This window comes from Carassius carassius, chromosome 48 (genome assembly GCF_963082965.1).
Source record: "Carassius carassius chromosome 48, fCarCar2.1, whole genome shotgun sequence".
Classification (NCBI taxonomy): Eukaryota; Metazoa; Chordata; class Actinopteri; order Cypriniformes; family Cyprinidae; genus Carassius; species Carassius carassius.
In genome coordinates this window covers 22,150,990-22,167,419 of record NC_081802.1, presented here as the reverse complement: position 1 = coordinate 22,167,419, position 16,430 = coordinate 22,150,990, and the positions used below count along the sequence as shown (strand labels likewise).

Sequence of the window (16,430 nt, the reverse complement as noted above, 5' to 3'; positions counted from 1 at the left end):
GCTTACTCTTTCTTTCTTTTCTTTCTTTCGTACTCCTTTTAAACCCACACAAAATAAATAAACGAGTTTAAAATAAACATGAACTGTAATAACATGCAATATTAAAGACTCTCAGCTAGACGTCATTTTCAGCGCGTCAACATTTATCATTTTAATTTTAACTGTTAAAATATAAAAAAATTAATAAAAGGAATAACTATATAGATGTCTTTATTAAAAAAAATATATGTATGTATATATATATATATATATATATATATATATATATATATATATTAGTAATTTTATTGTATGTTTTTGTCATTTTTATACAAGTTTAACTAAAAATGAAAACAGAAAATGCTAATTAATTTAAAATATTAACTAATAACTACATTGATATCTCAGTACTGCTAAAATAGCACTGCTTGATATATATATATATATATACAGTACAGAACAAAAGTTTGGACACACCTTCTCATTCAAAGAGTTTTCTTTATTTTCATGACTATGAAAATTGTAGAGTCACACTGAAGGCATCAAGGGCTATTTGAGCAAGAAGGAGAGTGATGGGGTGCTGCGCCAGATGACCTGGCCTCCACAGTCACCGGACCTGAACCCAATCGAGATGGTTTAGGGGTGAGCTGGACCGCAGACTGAAGGTAAAAGGGCCAACAAGTGCTAAGCATCTCTCGGGGAACTCCTTCAAGACTGTTGGAAGACCATTTCAGGTGACTACCTCTTGAAGCTCATCAAGAGAAAGCCAAGAGCGTGCAAAGCAGTAATCAAAGCAAAAGGTGGCTACTGAAAATATGTCATATTGTAGGTTCTTCACTTTTTTCTTTTGTATATAATTCCACATGTGTTAATTCATAGTTTTGATGCCTTCAGTGTGAATCTACAATTTTCATAGTCATGAAAATAAAGAAAACTCTTTGAATGAGGTGTGTCCAAACTTTTGGTCTGTACTGTATATATATATATATATATATATATTTTTTTTTTTTTTTTCTTTATGAATACTCAGATTCTCTCATAAATGTTGCATTACAGAAGTTAAAGTGATTGCAAAAGGAAATTGACTTTAATGGAAAGTGCACTGTTCCAGATTTCTGCTCAGATTTTGTTTGTGAGGTTGTTCACATTTTTAATTGATGCCCGTATTACACACATTCTTAGACTCACCAACATGTCTAAAGCACAGCACAAAATCAAAATGGAAGTTTTTGGCTGTTAGTATTTATCTATAAGTGTGTCCCAAAATAATGACAAAATTTGCATTTAGAAGATACAGTATATGCATTCAATATTTACAGTCTCTCTCTTCCACCAATATGGATCAACAATTTTGATGATGTCATTCTGCATTTCAAAAAGCTCCCAATGTTGAAATAATCTTTCATATGATTTAGAGGTAAGCAGGCTCTCAAATGTTGACTGTTGAGTTAAAATAATGTAATAAAAACAAATGAATTCCACCTCACCGTTCACATTTAAAGAGTTAGTTCACCCAAAAATCTAAATTATGTCATTAATAACTCACCTTCATTTCGTCCAAACCCAGTAAGACTTCCGTTCATCTTCTGAACACAGTTTAAGATATTTTCAATTTAGTCTGAGGACTTTCTGTCCCTCCATTGAAGCTGTGTGTACGGTCTACTGTCCATTAGGGCTGCACGATATTGGGAAAAAATTACATTGCGATATTTTATTTTTCTGCGATATATATTGCGATAAGAAATCTAATCTAATTTTTTCTTAAAAACAAAAATGGGGTGAGCACACTTACATTCTCATTTTAAATGATTTAAACATCGACACCATCGTGTCAAGTTATTAATATGCACGAGGGAGAGAGAGCAAGACAGCGCTCATGTTGTTTTAAGACTGTGAGTGTGCGGCCGGGGCTCGCTCTCTCTCTCTCTCGCTCTCTCTCTCTCTCTCTCTCTCTCTCTCTCTCTCTCTCTCTCTCTCTCTCTCTCTCTCTCTCTCACTTGCGGTGTACGCTGGGAGAATTTGGGTGTGTGTGGGGGATTCGTAAGGGGAGAGGGTGACTGTTATTTACTTTTTTTTTTCATCTTTAAAATTTGGGGTATAACAGTTGATTTGAAAAGTAGATTAAGTTGAGTTTAGTCTTTTTTTTTTTTGGGACGTTGTTGGTATGGCGTCGTTCCCGGTTGGGGGAGAGCCACCGCCACCTGTGTCTCTGCGTAATGGAATCAGGTGTGTTCCCGCGGCAGATGTGGAAGACGTGCTAGTCGTGGTCGGAGAGCAGATCGACTTTGAGAACATTTCTTCGGCTTCGAGTATGAATAAGGCCGTTTTGTAAAGGAGGAAGAGATAGCTAATCGCCTCATTACCAACGGAATTGTGGTAAGTGGCGATTTTATTAATGTTTTACCGCCGATTACGCCGACGACACGTATAACTATCTCGAACGTGCCCCCATTCATTCATAATGATGAGATTAAGCAGGGATTAGTTAGTTATGGAAAGTTTGCTAGCGCAATTAAAATGGTTCCACTTCGCTGTAAAAATGCAGCATTAAAGCATGTTATGTCGTTTAGGCTGCAGGTGTTCATGTTTTTGAATGAGCAGGAATTAGATATTTCTTTCAGAGTATGGCATGAAGGAAAGGCATACATGGTGTATGCAAACTCTGGAAGTATGAAGTGTTTTGAGTGTGGAGATGTGGGCCATAAAAGGATGGCGTGTTCACATAAAGCTCAAAGTGAGGAGGCTGCAGGCCCTAGTGATGCTGCTGATGTAGCAAATGGATCTCAGACCGCAAAACAGTCTCATGCTGGAGAGACTAGTGACGGTAGAGCTCAAAGTGCTAAGCAAACTGATGATGTTGTTGACAATGATGATAATGAGTTTAGTGAGAAAGGTGAAAAATCTGGTTTGTCCAAACAAAATGAAAAGGCTGAAGTTAATGGAACTGTGGACAATGAAGTGGCAGGGATATCTGGATGTGTTGAAATGTCTGAGGATAAAGAGATAAGAGATGATGATTCGGTCTCTGATATTTCTGAGATAGGTTCACAGGTTTTGGATGATACGTACACATTGCAGGAAATTAATAACTTTTTGGATGCAACATTTGGAAAAGTAGTGGAAGTTAAGGATTTTTTTCCAGACACGGATAAATTCATTGGGTCTGTATTATCGCTGCAGAAAACAGTCAGTTATGAAGCTTTAGATAAAAAAAAAAAGATTTCGTCTGAAGAAAATGATAACAAGGTTAAGGAAGGATAAAATGCATGCTTTTAAAAAAGTAAAATGAAGAAGTTGCACCTGGTGATTTCTAAACTTTGTGTGTCATATTTGTACCTGTCCTGTCTCTTTTACTTATTTCTTATGGGACTTTTAAGGGTGGGCTCCTTGAATATAAATGGAGGTAGAGATAGGACAAAATTGGCAATGATTTCAGAGTTTTTTTTAAATTAACCGGGTTGATGTAGCTTTTTTACAAGAAACACATACTGATAATGACAATGAAAATGAATGGAGCATGTGGTGGGAAGGGAAGATCACTTTAAGTCATGGGACAAATAACAGTGCAGGGGTAGCTATTTTATTTTCGAAAAATATTAATGTTAATGTTCTAACTGTAGATGAGGTTATAAAAGGTAGACTTTTGTTAACTAAAATTGAGGTTGGAGGAATGGAACTTGTTCATGAATGTTTATGCCCCAAATAATGGGTCTGAGAGGATGGATTTTTTTATGAAAATGACAAGGTTAATTAAGACAATTGATAGTAATGTGTGTATTGTTGTGGGAGGAGATTGGAATTGCACCACAGACTTTACAATTGATAGAAATGGAGAAGAGCCACACAGTCAATCAAGCATGATGTTGACAAAAGCATTGAATGAATTTGAATTAATAGATGTGTGGAGAATGATAAATAAAAGAGCTAGACAATATACCTGGCTTAAAGTAAATGATAATAGAGTCAGTGGTGCAAGATTAGATAGATTTTATTTGGGTAAAGTATGGAATAATAGGGTGATGAATACTTCTATTTTACCTAATGGTTTTTCAGACCATCACATGGTTATTTTTGACTTTAATTTAAAAAATATGTCAAAACCTATTTATTACTGGCATTTTAATGCTAAATTGCTGCAAGACATTCATTTTTGTGATTCATTTGTTTTATTCTGGAAGAACTGGAAAACGAGGAAAAGTTCATTTGAGAATCTCAATCAGTGGTGGGATGTGGGTAAAGTTAACATAAGGATGTTGTGTCAGAATTATTCATCTCATATTGGATCAGTGAAAAGACTACAAAGAGACATTGAACTTTTGGAACAGGACATTTTTAATAATAATAATGAACTTGTGCATGATGATCCTCTGCAAAAGAAAAATAAAGAGCTTGGGACTTTTCTACAAGAGCAAGTAAAGACAGCTCTAATAAGGGCAAGATTTTGCTCTATTAAAGACATGGACACCCCTAGCACATATTTTTTCAATCTTGAAAAGAAAAGTACAACACAGAAGCAAATGTATCATCTTCGTCGTCATGATGGTTCTATAACAACGGATCCTGCTGAAATAAGGAAGATGTCTGTGGATTTCTACTCACAATTATATGCTTCTGAAAACTAACCATGAAAGCGCTGAAGATCTACTTAGTGATCTACCAAAGATTGAGAGTGAACAAAGAAAGACTTTGGATGAGAACATTACTTTTCAAGAGCTTACAGAGGCAATGCAGCAGTTGTCCACAGGTAGATCCCCAGGAATTGTTGGATTGACTGCCGAATTCTACCAATGTTTTTGGGGTATTTTAGGAGAAGATTATTATGAGGTACTGTCTGAATGTTGCCAAAGTAAGATACTTCCCACAAGTTGTAGTCGGGCAGTACTTTCATTACTTCCAAAAAAAGGAGATCTGGGACTTTTAAGAAATTGGAGACCAGTGTCATTGTTGTGTGTTGACTACAAAATATTCTCAAAATGTTTGGCTAACAGGTTAAAGTGTTATCTGGGTTTATTGGTGCAGAAGGATCAGACGTACTGCATTCCTGAAAGATCTATAATTGACAATATCTGCTTATTACATGATGTTATTGAATTAAGTCAATTAAACAATTCTGAAATGTGTGTTCTTTCTCTAGATCAGGAGAAAGCATTTGATATAGTTGACCATGGGTATCTCTATAATGTTTTACAGCATTTTGGCTTTGGTGAAAATTTTATTTCATATATTCAATTGTTGTATTCAAATGCAGTTGTTCTTGTAAAAGCTGGTGGTGGGTTAAGTGCACCAATACCTGTTTCTAGAGGAATTAGACAAGGCTGTCCACTTTCAGGACAGTTGTATAGTCTTGTCATTGAACCTCTTTTGTGCAGGTTAAGGAGAAATCTCAATGGAGTTTTAATCCCAAATGGAGACATAAGTTCTATAGTGTCTGTATCGGCTTATGCTGATGACGTTACTGTTTTTATTAAAGGCCAGGATGATGTTACAGTTTTAACGAAGAACATTGAGCAATATGAGAAGGCATCCTCAGCTAGATTAAATTGGGGGAAAAGTGAGGGTTTTATTATTGGACAGTGGATGGGGAAAAGACCTCCACAGCTTCCTGGTGGTTTAAAATGGGGCAGGGAAGGGCTAAAAGTTTTAGGTGTGTATTTAGGGAATAGTCAATTTCAGATGAAGAATTGGGAGGGAATGCTGGAGAAAGTGATTGCCCTATTGTCTAAATGGAAATGGCTATTACCACAGTTGTCCTATAGAGGGCGAGTTTTGGTTATTAATAACCTAGCTGCCTCTACACTGTGGCACAGGTTTATTGTTATGGAGCCACCTGATGAACTAGTCTGCCGTATACAAAGAGCATTGGTGGATTTCTTCTGGAGTGGGCAGCACTGGATCCGGGCAGCAGCACTGTATTTGTCTGTCCAGGAAGGTGTCCAGGGGTTGGTGGATGTGAGGAGTCGTATCAGTGCCTTCAGGATACAGGCAGCACAGAGACTCCTCTATCATAAGGACTTGACTTGGGCCCAAACTGCTTGTGCTTTGCTACAGAGAGCAGGAGGACTGGGATTGGATAAACATTTATTCCTAATAAAACTGGAGGAGGTGAGCTTGTCTGAGCTTACCCCCTTTTATAAGGCTATGTTAAAGGTCTGGAGAACTGTTTTTAAAGTGGAGCGGGACATTGATCCTAATGGACAATGGGTCACTGAAGAACCCTTGTTTTTTAATCCAATGATCCAGACAAGGATGTTATCTTCTGTGAGTATACGAACATGCCTACTAAGGAATAACATTGTAAAACTGGGGCACCTCTTGGATAATAATGGATGGAGATCGGCAGAGACCCTCAGAGAGGTGACAGGATTACGGTCACTAAGACTTACAGCAAAATTAATGGAGGAAATTTTGAATGTAATACCAAGCAGCTACAGAGAGATCATCGCAAGAAAGAAGACAAATGAGAAAGGATTCCCAAAGATAAAAATAACTCCCGCAAGTAAGGAAGATCTGGAAGGTGTGGACGTTGGTTCAATTTTGTCTTTTGAGGTTCCTCAAATAGAACTCTTCGAGTCTACATCAAAGAAGGCCATTTATCACATTACGGTGAAGATCATACATCAGGAATCACTCAGGAGAGTAAAAGCCTCTGGCTGGCCAGGACTGTTGACACCAGAGTTCCTCGTGAGGGACAGATGGAGAGCACTGTATAAACCTCCAGTGGAGAAGCGAACAGCTGATCTACAATGGAGGATTATTCACAGGAAAATAGCTACAGACAGACATGTGGCACACTTGAATCCAGCAGTGGGTGGGTAATGTAGGTTTTGTGGAGAAGAGGAGGATTTAGAACATGTGTTTTTAAGATGTGAAAGGCTACAGAGTCTTTTTAACCTTCTTAAGGAATGGTTCAGGGAATTTAACGAGGCTTTTTCGGATAAAGTATTTATTGGAGGGTTAAAGTATGCATTTTTGATAAGGAAGAAAGTGTGTTTATTGAGTTATTTGATTGGGACTGCAAAATTGGCAGTGTGGAAGACTAGGAAGAACAAATGCTTACAATTGGCATCTACGGATCCTGAAGTTATGTTTAGGAAATTAGTAGCAGGAAGGCTTAAAGTAGAGTATGCATATTATAATATGGTTAATAATGTAAGGAGTTTTATTGAAATATGGTGTGATGATGATGTTTTATGCACTATTTATGATGATGCGATGGTTTTGAACTTTTAATTTTATTTTTATTTTGTTATATACATCTGTTGGTTTATATATAATCTAATTTAATTATGTAGAATTATTTTAGAATGAGTATATGAATGTATGAGTTTTGAAATGTAAAATAAAAGAATTTTTGAACCTTTCTCTCTCGCGCGCTCTCTCTCTCGCGCGCTCTCTCGCACACGCGTACTCTCACATTCTTGCGCTCTCTCTCACTCTCACGCACGCGCTCTCTCTCACACGCTCTCTCTCTCGCGCTCTCTCTTGCGCTCACTCTCGCGCACGCGCTCTCTCTCTCGCGCTCTCTCTCACTCTCGCGCTTTCTCTCTCTCTCGTGCTCTCTCTCACTCTCTCTCTCTCTCTCTCGCGCTCTCTCACAATCTCGCGCTCTCTCTCTCTGCCGTTAAACTGACAGGACTTAAATACTATGATGGTTAAGCTGTACAATTAATCCGCGAATCACATTCGTCAAGGGCCGGGGATCAGCTGGCCCGTACGGTTAATGAATAACGGATCAACTAAGCCAGCCTACATCAAACATCCTGCGATGTGACTATCGTGGATTCGTACATTGCGATATCGATGCTTAAACTACACATCGTGCAGCCCTAATGTACATGTCCAGAAAGGTAAGAAAAACATCATCAAAGTAGTCCATGTGACATCAGAGGATCAGTTAGAATTTTTTGAAGCATCGAAAATACATTTTGGTCCAAAAATGGCAAAAGCGACAACTTTATTCAGCATTATCTTCACTTCCATGTATGTTGTGAGCGAGTTCAAAACAAAGCAGTTTGTGATATCCGCTTCACGAACGAATCACTCGATGTAACCAGATCTTTTTGAACCAGTTCACCAAATCGAACTGAATCGTTTTAAACATTTCGCGTCTCCAATACGCATTAATCCACAAATGACTTAAGTTGTTAACTTTTTTTTTATGTGGCTGACGCTCCCTCTGAGTTCAAACAAACCAATATCCCAGAGTAATTCATGTACTCAAACAGTACACTGACTGAACTGCTGTGAAGAGAGAACTGAAGATGAACACCGAGCCGAGCCAGATAATGGACGAAACACTGACTCGTTCTCGAGTCAAGAAATGGTTGCATCGGTTTTCGGATCACCATTACTTCTTTCTGACAGTTCGATTCAATAAACCGGTTGAAGAAAACGGTTCATCGGTTCTTTTGCGCTCGACGTAATGGCGTCATTGGCGATGACTGCAAGCCTTCGGTTTACCCGCGCTCATAACACTAGCTCAGAATCGATCACCAAAAGAATCAGTTCGGTTCAGACACTCTGTGTGTCGGTCTGCTTCACGCTGAATCACACATGCGCAGTTTCATCAGCTCCTCGGTTCTCGAATCGGACGCGAGAACGAGTCAGTCTGTTGTTCGTTATCTGGCTCGGCTCTGTGTTCATCTTCAGTTCTCTCTTCACAGCAGTTCAGTCAGTGTACTGCTTAAAACGATTCAGTTCGATTTGGTGAACTGGTTCAAAAAGATCCGGTTACATCGAATGATTCGTTAGCGAACCGGATATCACAAACTGCTTTGTTTTGAACTCTCTCACAACAGACCCGAAGAGAAGACAATGCTGAATAAAGTGATAGTTTTTGGTATTTTTGGACCAAAATGTATTTTCGATGCTTAAAAAAATTCTAACTGACCCTCTGATGTCACATGGACTACTTTGATGATGTTTTTCTTACCTTTCTGGACATGGACAGTATACCGTACACACAGCTTCAATGGAGGGACTGAGAGCTCTCGGACTAAATCTAAAATATCTTAAACTGTGTTCTGAAGATAAACGGAGGTCTCACGGGTTTGGAACGACATGAGGGAGAGTCATTAATGACATCATTTAGATTTTTGGTTGAACTATCCCTTTAAGGCAGCATCAGATAAGTATCCGGTTTATTTCCACGTGTCAAATATAAATTTTTTGCCGTTAACAGGGTTATAAATATGGCTCAATGTCTCAATTTTGTTACTTTTAACAAAGTCCTGAAAGTGTTAATGAGTCAGGCTCTCATAATTAGACCTGCTGTGCATCTGTGCTTAACACAGGAAACCCAATCATGTACATGTATTCAGTGGTTCGTCCTGCCTACGTCTTACAAAGCACATCAGTGTCTGTCTGAGACTAATCTTGGCAAGTTTCCATGAGGCGGATTTGATTACAGCATTGTATTTTTAGCAGATCAGTATTGATCAGACCAGGTCTGCTGTGTGTGTGTGTGTGTGTGTGTGTAGCAGGTGCAGTCTAATGTCAATTAAGTTAAAGATGCTGTACATTATGTCCTGATAGTACAGTTTAAATACTACCACAGACAATCTGCAAACCTTCAGAAGTTGAATGTTGATCCATATATTTGCACCTCAGAGTTTGTCTTCTGATATATAAATAAATCAGCCATGAGAGGCCGTTTGATACGGTGATCTGTTCAGAGACATAATCACTTTAGCTTCCACACGTTTGAGCTTCCCTTTACCATATTTGATGACCTGCATGTATGAACAGCAAAAAATGTGCAGCAAAGATCCTAAATTAAATCTGTTCATCATACACAGTCCAAGAAGTCTTAATTGGTGTCTATTTCTTTTACAATTTCTTATTGTTCATTGTTCTTTATTGTTTTCTTAACATTTTGAAAAATAGCTTGCATTGATTTTCAGTGAATTGACAAAAATGAGAGTATTACAAATGAGATGATTTAAAAAGATCTTCGTTTTTGTTCTGAGCGTGAACTAAAGTTTGGAATGGGTGAGCAAATGATGACTGAGTGTTCATTTTTGAATAACTATCCATTTAACTTGGTGGATAAAGAAATCATGGCACCTCTGAATGGTGTATACCAAATAAAGTCAGTACACTGAATTTGGTGTAGGGTTGACAAAGTTTTTAACCATTAATTTAAACCATTTACAGAACTTGCTAATAAATCTCTCAAAATAATTACAAAGAAATGCCAGGTAACACATTTTATTAAATGTGACATTTTCAAGTTAAGACTTGAGAAAGAAATTTTCTTTTTGCCTTTTGAAACTTTGCAAAACTAATTTTTACCATGATAAAAAAATAACATAAACCAGAGATTAATTAGTGAAACTGACTGTAACAAACAGTGAAGAGCTCTTTTTCTCTACATGCAGTTGTTATGGTTGATTATTACTTAATACTTAACGCTCTTGAATTTTGACCGTTTCATGTTCTCAGCAGTCAATAATTCTCAACACAAATCTGGTTCATCCTTGTCGCGTGGGAATCTAAATTTAATGTAGTATGGTTCATATTTTTTTTTACCATGTACTAATTGGAATTGTTTTAAACTTTAATGGCATCTGTAGCTTCTCCATAAGCATGTGTCCTTTGGCTCATAACATGAAGATCGTTCTGTGTGTGAGAGTGTGGATGAAGTTATAATGCTGTCGCACCAGTAGCTTGAAGAAACGAACTCAAGGATCAGTCGGGAGTGGGACAATGTGTCCGTCTCAGTGGGAGGCATCTTTAAATGCTGATAAAGTGAGGAGGTAAAGGCCAGAGGCAGGAATGTGAGCCAAGGCTCCTGCCAAAGCAGACCTTTCTAAAATAATAATAAAAATAGTTTCAAATTAGTTTTGTAGCAGGGGACCAGGAAAACCAAACACACATGTGAATTAGTGTTTGATATTTATTTTATGTTTTGATTTTCCCAGTTTACCGCTAAGAATTTTCCATTGGCTTTTGAACTTTTGCAGAAAACAAAAGTTTATGATTCTTGCATGTTTTGTACAAATGAACACCCCTTTTATGCATTTTGAAGCCTGAATTCAATTGGCAGAAGTAAAAAGTTAAATGTAGACTAGAGACACACTACACTAAGCTAATGGTTTTACTAAAAAGCTAAGTATGCACAGTTATTAGCTGATACCTTATTCTTAAATTGGTCATATACTGGACAATAAATTGATATATCAGTCTGTCATTAGTGGTAAATTCATATTTTCTTAATAAAATTAGGCATTCTATCAGTTTTCCAACCTCACGTGTGTGATAACCGTGGATGCAAGTTCAGATATTTGGAGAAACATGAGCTAAAAAGCTGTTTCTCAGCACCTTGTCACAAGAGGCCAGTGGCACAAAACACAGTGTCTGTCATTACCTGAGGTTCTGGGTCAGAAGAAGGTCATTCAGCCTGTCCCATCTGCCACATAGAGACTGTTCATCTGTTTACAAAACTGCAATGAAAGGAGGTGCAGGTGAAAAGCCCTATCATCTTTCAGTTTCTGGATGGTTTCGGTTGTCTAAAGTGATTTTCCATCATTCAGCAGCTCATCTGTCATGTATTTTACCTGCCTTAAGGTGCGGTCACATTGGCGAAATTTTCACATAACACAGGCAAAAATAAAATTTGATTTAGCAATTCCTTAATCAGAAGTTACTTTCAAACCAAGCAGTTTGCTGTTGATCAGTGTAATGAATTACTGTGACCAAAATGACTTCCTACTTGGACAGTTTTCAGCCACAAACATTTTTATTTCAGACAATTTAACCAAACACCAATTCAAAAAGTCCATTAACCTCAGGATGACCGATGAAGTGATGAAATGCCAACTCGCTTCCAAAAATAGGTCGTTCCTGCAGTGCCCTGTTGAAATGGCTGGATTTCATACTGTGAAACTTCATCAAACAACCTGAACCTCACCTTTAGACTGCATTGTCTGACTGTCTGTGTTGGTCTCTGAGCTTGATCTGATCATCACTCCATCCATGTGATCCTGTTTCTGTGTTGTTTTCTCCCACCAGGCCGATGTTGCAGAGGAAGGAGTCGTTTTCTCTCCTCTCGTCATCAGAGAAGTGGCTCTTCAGTGGGGTGAGTTCAGATGATATGTTGTTCTTGTGGTTCATTTACAGGAAGAGTGCATATGCAACAATAAGTGTTCTTCCTCTGAGTTTTGAAAACAATTGGTTTGCAGCGTTCTCTAACATAGTAGTGCACAGCTCCTAATCCTGATCCAAAATCACATTCAAAATGTGATCTGTCGGGTTTACACCATGTCCAGGGTTGGGAAACAGTTTAATAGTGTATTTTTAGATTATAATTTGTCTGTGTGTTTTTGTCCATACAATGGTCTAATGTTGTGCACAATATTCTTCAAAACATCCTCTCTTCCATTCCACTAAAGAAAGGGTTTTAAATGACATAAGGGATAGTAAATAATGACTGCATTTTTAAGTGAACTATGCGTTTAGCCTAAATGGCATGTGTTTTCATATGGTAAGACAAATGATGTCTGCTTAAATCAATTTCTGGGAGCAAATATTGTCAACTAATAAAACAGTTAATTTTCAGCTTTATAATGCGAGTCTGTAAGGTGGGAGAATATCTGTCCTTTCATTTTCTCCATGATGTCTCTTCTTATAAGTAACTTTCCAAACCACATTTACCAGTGATAACCTTGTGAAACAAATGAATGCCATACTGAAACAAAACACCAACATGACTAACTTTCCTCATTTCCAGATGAAAACATTAACTTGCCTTCAGAACCAGCAAAACAACCTGGGTAAAAAATTAATCATGACTAGATCAACACATGAACTGCTAGACCAGCACAGCCATGAAAATTCATACTGGCTTTTTCAGCAGGCTTGTGCTTTTCAAAATTACTTTTAATAAAGCTTTACATCAATATTTTTAAGTTTTTTAGTGTGTTAATTACGCATAAATGTACAAAAAATAATAGAAATTCTTGTCGTGTCGCTGTATCAATGTCTGACGGTTCAGACTCTATAAAGTCTCCCTTCCTTTGAGCTGTCACATAAACAATCACTCAGAAATATGAGACTGATATATCTTGGACATTTCAGTTAAAAACCACAAGGTCAGCTACTGTGATTCCACTGTGATGAAGACATTTTGGGTTCATGACTTAATGAGATGGCAATATGGCTTGGCTGATAATTACAGAGAAAGCAGTGATGCTGCGGTTTTTCATCTGGCTCCCTTATTTCACTCAACATTAGTGTCTTAAACTGTGCTCATAGGGCAATATACTAATACTGCAATCTAAATTCAGAAATCTTAATATAAAAATTTGGCATCAAATTCTTCCAAGACCAAGCGATGTCAACAGGTCATCAGTCGCTAGCTCCAGGTTTCTTTGCTGTCTGGCCACTAGCGGTACCAGGATTTTTATTGTAGGTGGGCCTCCAGAAAACTGGATGGGCCAGTTAAAATAAGACCCCCACCCCCCACCCCCCCCAAAAAACGGGTTCCCCTTCATCTCCGTTTCAGCGCTTTTCTGCGGCACTGAGGAGAGCAACTTGTATCGCTGTCCTCAGCTCAGTGCTGAAGCGGACAAAGAAACACACCTTAATTGTTGGCAGTAAGCAAACTTCATTTATCTCTTTTGAACGTTCAATACACAAAAAGACTGAAACTGAATTATGTTTTTGGAGGTTCTGTTTCTCTCTCCATTTATTTACCCAACACGGCGGGCAGGTAACGGTCCAAAATTATTTAACTGTTTCTTATAAAATCAGAATGACAATGCTGAATTTAAAATAAAATAAGCTGCTTAGTTTTGTTTTAAGTTTCATATTAGCAAAACTGTCTGTCTTGAATGAATGACGTCCGCTTGGCTGAGAAGCTTTCACTCAAAGCTTTCCTCTGGCTGTTATTGGATGAACTGCTAGAATGAAAATCACTCCCTACTCATAGGCCTGGGCCAAAATGGGTGGGCCCGGACCTATGGTAGCACCGCGGCTGTGTCTGGTGCTATACTGTCCTTATTGCTTTCATAGCTTTGTACTTGCAGTATTTCTATTTTTATTTATCCTAGAAAAAGAAACATCTGAGACACAGTTAATAGTTTAATGAAACGTAATTAAGCCTTCTTTTATTAAAGAGTCACATCTTCTTCAGTGATCATCTTCTCACAGTCAACTCTTTAAGAAACTAGCTCTTGTCTCGGGCCAGCTGATGCCACAGTGACAGAAGTCCATTCAAAACAAGGCAGAGATGTATTTATGAATGTGACTTTTAAACATTCTCAAAAAGGGGGACCGGAAATGTAGATACACTCTTATATTTGATATTTTGTCTCAATGAGGCATTTTTATGTGCTTTTTAGTGTTTCCTTCATAAGTGCCCAATGACACAGCACTCAAGATAATTTATAACCGAGAAATGGCCAAATCATCAGTTTATGCTAAAGTTAGCGTTATCTCTTTATTTGACTTTGTATAAAGGCGAGTCTTTAATGAAAACAATACTTACAGATGAAAATGCAAAACAATCTGGCCTGCAGACTCATTTTTAGCCTTCAAAACAATTGTTAATGCTCTGCATGAACAAACATTAATTCAGTCAAGTCACCTTTATTTATTTAGCGCTTTAAACAAAATACATTGCGTCAAAGCAACTGAACAACATTCATTAGGAAAACAGTGTCAATAATGCAAAAATGATAGTTAAAGGCAGTTCATCATTGAATTCAGTGATGTCATCTCTGTTCAATTAAATAGTGTCTGTGCATTTATTTGCAATCAAGTCAACGATATCGCTGTAGATGAAGTGTCCCCAACTAAGCAAGCCAGAGGCGACAGCGGCAAGGAACCGAAACTCCATCGGTGACAGAATGGAGAAAAAAACCTTGGGAGAAACCAGGCTCAGTTGGGGGGCCAGTTCTCCTCTGACCAGACGAAACCAGTAGTTCAATTCCAGGCTGCAGCAAAGTCAGATTGTGCAGAAGAATCATCTGTTTCCTGTGGTCTTGTCCTGGTGGTCCTCTGAGACAAGGTCTTTACAGGGGATCTGTATCTGGGGCTCTAGTTGTCCTGGTCTCCACTGTCTTTCAGGGATGTAGAGGTCCTTTCTAGGTGCTGATCCAGCATCTGGTCTGGATACGTACTGGATCCGGGTGACTGCAGTGACCCTCTGATCTGGATACAGACTGGATCTGGTGGCCACGGTGACCTCGGAACAAGAGAGAAACAGACAAATATTAGCGTAGATGCCATTCTTCTAATGATGTAGCAAGTACATAGGGTGTTATGGGAAGTGTTCCCGGTTCCGGTTTACCTAATTAATGCAGCCTAAAAATCCTTTAACGGATTTGGATATTAAAAGCATATTAGTATGTGTAAGCCAGGTTAAAGAGATGGGTCTTTAATCTAGATTTAAACTGCAAGAGTGTGTCTGCCTCCCGAACAATGTTAGGTAGGTTATTCCAGAGTTTAGGCGCCAAATAGGAAAAGGATCTGCCGCCCGCAGTTGATTTTGATATTCTAGGTATTATCAAATTGCCTGAGTTTTGAGAACGTAGCGGATGTAGAGGATTATAATGTAAAAGGAGCTCATTCAAATACTGAGGTGCTAAACCATTCAGGGCTTTATAAGTAATAAGCAATATTTAAAAATCTATACGATGTTTGATAGGGAGCCAGTGCAGTGTTGACAGGACCAGGCTAATATGGTCATACTTCCTGGTTCTACTTCCTGACTCTTGCTGCTGCATTTTGGACTAGCTGTAGTGTGTTTACTAAGCGTGCAGAACAACCACCCAATAAAACATTACAATAATCTAACCTTGAGGTCATAAATACATGGATTAACATTACTGCATTTGACATTGAGAGCATAGGCCGTAATTTAGATATATATTTGAGATGGAAAAATGCAGTTTTACAAATGCTAGAAACTTGGCTTTCTAAGGAAAGATTGCAATCAAATAGCACACCTAGGTTCCTAACTGTGGAAGTTGTGGCCTAGTGGTTAGCGAATCGGACTCGCAATCGAAGGGTTGTGAGTACGAGTCTCGGGCTGGCAGGAATTGTGGGTGGGTGGAGTGCATGTACAGTTCTCTCTCCACCCTCAATACCACGACTTAGGTGCCCTTGAGCAAGGCATTGAACCCCCAACTGCTCCCCGGGCGCCGCAGCATAAATGGCTGCCCACTGCTCCGGGTGTGTGTTCACAGTGTGTGTGTGTGTTCCCTGCTCTGTGTGTGTGTACTTGGCTGAATGTCACTTCACTTCACTTTCACTAACTTATGACTAAGAATTGACAGAGCAACCATCAAGTCTTAGACAGTGTTTTAGGTTATTGCAAGCAGAGTTTTTAGGTCCTATAATTAACACCTCTGTTTTTTCAGAATTTAGCAATAAGAAATTACTCGTCATCCATTAGTTTTTCAAATTGGTGTGTTTCACCGGGATGCAAAGAAATATATAGATGAGTA

The 16,430-nt window shown here is 38.3% G+C and overlaps 1 protein-coding gene across 1 annotated transcript in view; it reads left to right on the top strand.

The window, feature by feature from the left end:
- Positions 1–16,430, top strand: part of LOC132131684 (rho guanine nucleotide exchange factor 3-like) — an 86,511-nt gene that overhangs the window by 6,391 nt on the left and 63,690 nt on the right. The window contains exon 2 of the mRNA XM_059543748.1: positions 11,992–12,058. Coding sequence (XP_059399731.1) covers positions 11,992–12,058 — 67 coding nt within the window. The remainder of the gene's footprint in view (positions 1–11,991; positions 12,059–16,430) is intronic.